Source organism: Lepus europaeus, chromosome 1 (genome assembly GCF_033115175.1).
Source record: "Lepus europaeus isolate LE1 chromosome 1, mLepTim1.pri, whole genome shotgun sequence".
NCBI classification, from domain to species: Eukaryota; Metazoa; Chordata; class Mammalia; order Lagomorpha; family Leporidae; genus Lepus; species Lepus europaeus.
In genome coordinates this window covers 118,538,355-118,546,098 of record NC_084827.1, presented here as the reverse complement: position 1 = coordinate 118,546,098, position 7,744 = coordinate 118,538,355, and the positions used below count along the sequence as shown (strand labels likewise).

At 40.8% G+C, this 7,744-nt stretch overlaps 1 protein-coding gene across 1 annotated transcript; it reads right to left on the bottom strand.

Annotated features, from left to right (window-relative positions):
- Nucleotides 1–3,474: 3,474 nt before the first annotated feature.
- On the bottom strand, nt 3,475–5,952 carry LOC133766794 (protection of telomeres protein 1-like). Its single transcript, XM_062200538.1, has one exon. It carries the CDS (start codon nt 5,934–5,936, stop codon nt 4,656–4,658), a length of 1,281 nt encoding a protein of 426 aa, XP_062056522.1. The 5' UTR covers nt 5,937–5,952; the 3' UTR covers nt 3,475–4,655.
- Nucleotides 5,953–7,744: the final 1,792 nt, after the last annotated feature.

Sequence of the window (7,744 nt, the reverse complement as noted above, 5' to 3'; positions counted from 1 at the left end):
CTCTTCGAGAGGATGCCTCCAACTCTTCATCGGTGTTATGGATCATAAAGAAGCCCTAAGGTCCTCATTACAGAGCAAGATTTGACGGTGAGATGTTCTTGTTTTTGGCTGTGTGATCCACTGCAAATTTGCATCACTTTCTGGGAAATGTGAACATTTGCACAGTTCTTTCCTTGGAGCCAGATCTTCAGCCTCAACCCCACCAGGCAGCAAAACAGGGCACTGTGGTGTTGAAAAGGGACAACATGGTTCCTCCGGCTCAGCTTCTGTCTGTCTTCCAGAATAGTACTTTCTCCCTCCCTCCCTCTCTCCCTCCCTCCCTCTTCCTCTCTCTTCCTCCCTCCCTCCCTCCCAACATATTCTGGGTGTGGTCATGTCTCTCCCATTTTCCACCTCCATCTTAAAGCAGATAACCTGCTTATATGAAACATCAGAATCATTAGAGCTAGGTTCCAATAATTCTTGTTTACTCAACATGATCCTCCTATTAAATGTTCTTTAGGTTGTCTTTTCTTACATCTAAAGTTGCTGAAGAGACGACATTGCGGCACTGCGGGTTAAGCCACCACCTGGGATGCTCAAATATCAAATTGGCAAGCCTGGGATCGCATCCCACCTCTGCTTCTGACCCACCTTCCTGCTACTTGTGCCCTGGGAGGGGGGCAGCAGATGACAGTTCTGGTGCCTGGGTTCCTGCCACCTGTGTCAGACCTAGATGGAGTTCTTGGATCCTGACTTTGGCCTGGCATAGCTCCCGCTTTTGCAAACATTTGGGGAGTGATTCAGGGGATGGAAAATCTCTCTCTCTCTTTCATTCCATCTTTCAAATGCATAAAAATAAATCAAGAAACTTAAAGTAACTTAAATTTCAGATTATCTTTCCTATTGGTCTCAGAGGAACAGAAGTTCTTCAATCCCAAAGTGTGAAACCTTCTGCATTTGCCAAGGATACCATTAACCCTTTCTTTATACCCCACGTTCTCCCTACTTTCAGTGACTTTTAATGGCATCATTAACTTCTCCTGGATCTAACATCATCCGTGATTTATGAAAAGCAATGTTCAAGTAAGATTACTTTTAGCTGACAATTGAAATGACCTTTCATTCCTTACCTATTTCTCTAGCAAAAGTGGGAACAGCTCCTTTATTGAGTACTTACTATATGTCAGGCACTCTTCCAGGTTTTTTATGTACATTGTTTTATTTAATCCTCATAAATAACCCATGTGAAGTGAGACCATTATTACCCCCATTTCATAGATGAGGAAGCTTGGAAAGGTTAAATAACTTGCCTAAGATTTCACAATTAATAAGTATCCTTCTCTGTCTATCAAATATAAGTCATTTAATACCCTAAATAGAAAAGCATCCCAGAGAAAAATAAATTGAGAAAATATAAGACTAAATCCATCACCAAGACATTCCATCAGAGTTGCAGTCGTGATAAGCCTAGCTTTTCCCTAAATATTGGCTTGCAATCACATTCTCATTACTCATATCTAAACTATATATAGCAACACTATGTCATCTAGGGAAGAATGACTGTAACAATTGATGCTAACAGATTCCAGTGTATGTCTTTCTTTTTACTTTGGCTGCCGTCTGTTTAATTGGTAAATTATTCCCCAGAGAACTGAAAATGATAAATTTTGAAAGCAAATAAATTAGCTTCTCCAAGCCTAGATGTCTGCTTATGCACACGTGACTCTTCCTTTCCTTATATTTAGGGGCTGGAAGATGGAGAACACAAGAGTTGGTGGCTATAGTTTGCACTAACTAGGCCAATGCCACGGTTTAAATTCACTCACCTACATTGTCTTTCCTCCGTGTATCTAGCACAGATTATGCTGTTCATCTTGGTTCTATACCATTGGTTTTGAAAGGAACCAGGAGAGAAGGAAGTCCATTGCTTCCACTGAAAGCAGATGTGAATGTTGAACACTAAGTGAATGAATGGGTTGTTGGTTGGTGCTTGACCCCTCACCACCTTGCTGTTCTCTGCCATTTCTGGGACTGGCAGACGGCCTCCTTGACTTGGACTTCCTCCCCAGCCAGGGTCTGCTCTTCCTACTGATGTGAGGCACTCAGGTGGCATCAGAAGGTGGGGAAACAGCAGAAGGTTCTGCGTTGGCAGCAGTGTTGGCGGGAATGTGGGCTCATGGCTCTGTGCCTGGCGCTGGTCACAGAGGCGTTCGGTAGCACAAACAACTTTGTGGGCTCTCAGTAATGTCATGTTTTTCATTTCTCCTGTTCTGCCGCTTTCTTGAAGTGAAAATTGGGTAACTCTCTGCCTTTTCTTATGTGTACCTCGAACTCCTCCAAAATTTTTGTAATTAATTCTCTGTATTAACCCCCTTCTCCCCACCCTTCATCCCATTTAAAATGGAACATTTTCTATTTCCTGGCATAGAAATCAACTTTTAGGCAGGGCAGAACTTACAATACAAATCACATCATCTTTAAGGATAAAAGACGAATCTGATCTGTTGAATGATTTTATTAATTTTGAAATGGAAAGAGATGACAGTTTCATGGTTGTCTATTTAAGAGGGCACACACGAGAGCTTGGCGTGCATAGAGCATCTTTCTAACCCTAACGGGTTATAGCCTCAGAACGAAAAGGACTGCACGAAGGCAAAACAATGACAAGGGAAAATCATCTCAAACCTGTTTTCAAGTAGATCTAGGATCAGGAAGAGTGTCAGTATTGTTTTCCGAGGCTCTTCTAGAATATAAGGCAAATGAATAATTTTATTGGTGTCTCTGTGTATCAGGTTTGTCAGAGAGGGAAAATCAGACAAACGTAAGGTCTACGAGGTCAAGTTTCAAACTCCATAATCCTGAACTGGAGTTGGAACACACGGTTTAAACTCATGATGTATTTTACCTCGGGGAAAAAAGGTTTCCTAGCGCTGTCCACCTAAGCCACCTAGAACAATGACAGGTATATTAGCAATGAACATTTTTAGTGTGCAGATTATTACTTCTGGATGTAATTTTTTTGGCCCCTACACCCATGTGGACCCAGAGGAAGCTCCTGGCTCCTGGCTTCAAATCAGCTCATCTCTGGCAGTAGTGGCTGTTTGGCGAGTGAATCAGCAGATGGAAGATCTCTCTCTCTCTGTCTGCACCTCTCTGTAACTTTTTCAAATAAATAAAATAAATCTTAAAAAAAAAGACTCTAGGTAATAATGAAAGATAGAATATCACCATTCTGCAATTCTTTTTTTCACATATATGAATATATTTATATTGAAATTGAATACTCATGATTGAAAATTTTACAAACATTGTCAGGTGAAAAGCAGACCATTATATTGAGCTGTACTATCTTATGCAACCGTACAATAGGTATATTTTATTTATGACTATTGTCGCAAATATGACTACTTTATAGAAGAGGAATGAAATAACCACTAACATAGAAAAAATAATCAAGGTACATGATTCAAGTCTGAAGAAACAAACTTGAAATGGTCAATATCAGCACCCAAACAGTGCAATCTACCACTTAAACTGAAAGCAAATCACCCCTGCAGTACACTGGAGCTCATTCAGATAGACACTTTTTAAAGAACAACTTGTTGACAAAGACTCCTCTAATACAACAAAACTAGCAGTCCCTGTTTACATTGCACCCGCAAAAGCCTGAATGACTTAAGAAAGGATCATTTTCTAACTGTAGATCCATGTGGAAATCAGGACAGAAAAAGAAGCATAGCCAGAGAGATGGATGGCAGAGCAATCAGTGGCTGATACACAAAAACCAATGGGAAAAGCAATTTTTAGTGTATGGTAATAAAATAACTTCTCTAAAAGGACTTTAAAGAGTAAATGAAAAAATAGTCATTTATTTAATTTCTCTTTTGTACTGCTGAAAGCCATTATGCTGGGTATTTCGAGCAATAGGAACATTATTAGATAACATCTTCTCCAACTGTGGTGTCAAAAATCTGATAGCAAACTTGCTGCTCCGTCCCATTTGTGACATTATATGACTTGAGGAAGCATTCCAACCATGGATATGCATCAATTTTTCTTCCTGGAGGACAAAACATATCCATGATCATTTCCATACTTCTCTGGAAGTCATCATCAGCTAGAATTTCTGATGCTGGAATCTGAAGGAATTTGTCAGTATCCATGAGATAAGCTTCTAACACTCCTGTTCCATCATTAAGAGTAAATGTCATGACAAACACATACTGGAGGGGTACAATACCCAATACTTCTGCCACAGAAGAAGGAATCCAGGATGTTTTATCAACCAGAGAATTTAGATTTTGTATTGATCTCAAACTAGAACACTGCTTACATCCATAGGGAAGTATCTTTCCTTGTATCAGGAATGGTGCTGAAAGGTCTAGGAGTTCTAGATCTTCCTGGCCAGATTTCACTGGAATTACACTATGAAACTTATTTGCGAGTTTATAGATTTCAGAGAGTATACCTCCTTCTATCAAAATTAGACACTCATTTGAAAGTGGAAGAATACCGTTATGTTTCACAAAATGAACAGCTACTTTTCATCCTCCTTGTTCTTCTGTGGTCCAGATTTTTGAATCATATAATAATGTATTATGTAGTTTGGTATCTGGGGTTTTAGCTGCACTTTCTTTCAAAATTATATCCAAATTGCCTTCCTGTGGAACTTCCTACAGTGAATGACATTTAGGACAATGAAGTTTAACAGACTGATAGAGACTTTTGGGCTTATAAGATCTCAATTTTGCTTGGTTGCGATATTGTTTAGGAATTTTTTGTTTCAAAATTGCACACAGTGGTGTTTTCTCCAAATACTGATGATCTGTAAGTATTGTAGCAGACAGCTGTTGACATCTTTCTACCTCATACAGTGATACTGATCCAGAACTTGAAGGAGTTGGAAAACTGTCCTCATGTTCTGATTGACAGAAATGATCTGAATGTTGACTGGTCAAATCTGCAGATTCTAGAGCCTTTTTCAGCTGATCCACATCAGAGTTACTTTCCGGCAATACCGTGATTCCCTGGCCATAACTGGTACCTCCGTGGAGATGAAACTCTAGACATAGCAATGTTGCCTGGCTCTCTGAATTCACTGACTGTAGTTTGGTATGGAGACTATAGATTCTAAGAAAGCGTCCAATCTTTAGAGATCTTGCCACTTGAACATGGTTATCATAGACTAAAATGTCTATTGTCAGATTCTGTAGCCGATGGATGTGACTTAGATCACCTTCGAGAACAAGATCTTGTATCAGGACTCTCCAAGATGGGAAGGGTGTCCTGTTGCCATCCCACACCTTTAGAAGAAATGATGCTCCATCGACTTCTGCCTTGCCCCAAAGCTGACAAGTCAGGTCAAAATACTGCATTGGTTGAACATCACATAATTTTAATAAGGCTGATGAAGGTGAAAGATGAGAAGATGCCCAAACACGTAAGGCTTCTACCATTTTGTGGTCCTTAGTACTGAAGTTGAAATACTTGCTTGAAGTACGAGGTATGACAGGGGCACCCAGAGTTCCCTCAAAGGTCAACGATGCAAAGCCAGAGCTGGTGATACCTTGAGTTTCCTTTTTATATTCTTGAATCTTCAGTCTATGAAAGCGAACAATATCTCCAATTTTATAAATTTTTGGAAGGGCTTCATAGTTTCCACTAAAGAGCAGGCAGATCAACTTTACATTTGTTTGGTCCACAATCATAACAACGGAACAATAATCAGTTCCTTTGCTTAGATATGGAGGCTTAAAGAACTTCACGACACCAGAGACATTGACAATTGTACCACCTTTAAGCTGATTCAGGGGTGTATATATATAATGTGTTGCTGGAATCGAAGACATTGATTCTGTAGAAAAATCTCTAATAGGTTTAGTATAAACATACACAGCTGATTTGTAGTCTTCAAGTGTTTTTAAAAATATGCCACATTTACCATCTCTGCTCATACATGAGGATGCTGGTCAAACACAAATCTAGCCACTGCAATGGTGTTCTTGTAGTCTAGTCTTTAAAACAGCTGTGCCATTTCCAAGTTAAAAAGCTGGTTTTCCCCTGCTCTGCTTGTCCTGAGTCCATGTAGAGGAGAGAGACCATTCTGCAATTATTAATAAATTAAAAGATCTAGACAGTGATCAGTAATCCACCAGAGAGAATGGGCAAGTACATAGCACTGTCTATAACACTCTTGCCCTCTCCCCTGCCAAGAAAAAAAGAACCTGGACCTAATAATCCACTAGAACTCACTACCAAATTATGGTGACCGGAGGGAAGTGTTCAAGGGACACTTTCCTGCTGACGACAAGGAATAGTCAGCAAAGCCCGTACAATGGATTTGCAAACATAACATGGAAAGTGGATTCTAACACAGGAATTCTAAGAAGAAAGAAGTAAAGGAAGAACGCCTGCAGACTAAAGCAGACTTAAGAAACATCACACATTAGCCACATAGCTTCCTTCTTCTGGTTCTGATACAAACAAAATCATGAGATGACTGAAGAAATTTCAACCTTAACTGTATAATTGATTGTGTAGAATTGATTCTTTTTTCTTTTGGTTCAATAACGTTTTGTGGTCATGTTTTCTTTAAAAAAAAAGTCATTATCTTCCTTTCTGAAGAAACATATTGAAGTATTTGTGGAGAAATGAGGCTTGGAATTTGCTTAAAAATGACCCAGGTGAGGGGGAATTACAGAGAATCCGAATCGTGATCAACAATTGATCATTGCTGATGATGGGTGTGAGGGCGGTTCTGATACTCCTCTATTTGTACATACGTTCGAAATCTTCTGTAATGCAAGGAGAACAAAAGCTAACGATGCCTGAGTAGAACACCTTCTTAGCATCCTGGATTCAGAAAACTGAGTAGCTTCACTCCTCAGTGATCACTGCCTCCTGAGTTCCATGGTGATACCCAGGTATGGGCCCGTGATCAAAACCTGAAGTGTTGAAACTAACTTTGCATCCCTCAGCTGGAGTGATATGAAACTCTAGAAGCCTCAAAAAGAGTTGTTTCCAAATTGCTGCTACCGCAAATTAGCACAGACTGTGCAACTTACAGAAACCTGAGTTTCTGTTACAGTGCTGAAGCTCAGAAGTGCAAGCTCCATCTCCCAAGGCCGCTGTCATGTCATCGGGACAGCCACCTTCCTTCCGGTGACTCCAGGAGAGGGCCTGCCCCTTGCTCTCCCGCCTCCCAGACCTGGCCTGCCTCTCTCGGGCCCCTGTCCTTCTGCCTCCTCTGACTTCACTGCTTTTCTCTTTGACTTACAAGGACCCTTGTGATGACACTGGTTCCACTTGGATAATCTGGAATCATCTCGTCCTTCACTTAATGACAGCTGTGAACTCTCTTTTGCCAGGTAAGGTAGCATATTCAAAAGTTCAGGAGATTAGAGTGTAGAGGGGCCATTATTCTGCCTACCACAAAGAACAATGAAGAAATGAACACAGGGGTTCCAGTAAAGATTCAACCGGGGCCAGTTCTGTCCCGGTTCCTCCTCTTCCAGTCCAGCTCTCTGCTGTGGCCCGGGAAGGCAGTGGAGGATGGTCCAAGTGCTTGGGCCCTGCACCCACATGGGAGACCAGGAGGAAGCACCTGGCTCCTGGCTTCAGATCAGCGTGGTGCACCAGCCGTAGTGGCCATTTGGAGGGTGAACCAACAGAAGGAAGACCTTTCTCTCTGTTTCTCTCTCTCACTAACTCTGCCTGTCAAAAAAAAAAAAAAAAAAAAAAAAAAAAAAAAGCTTCAACAGGA

Coding starts and splice junctions, on each gene's coding strand:
- LOC133766794 (XM_062200538.1), bottom strand. CDS start 5,936: ATGAGCAGAGATGGTAAATGTGGCATATTTTTAAAAACACTTGAAGAC.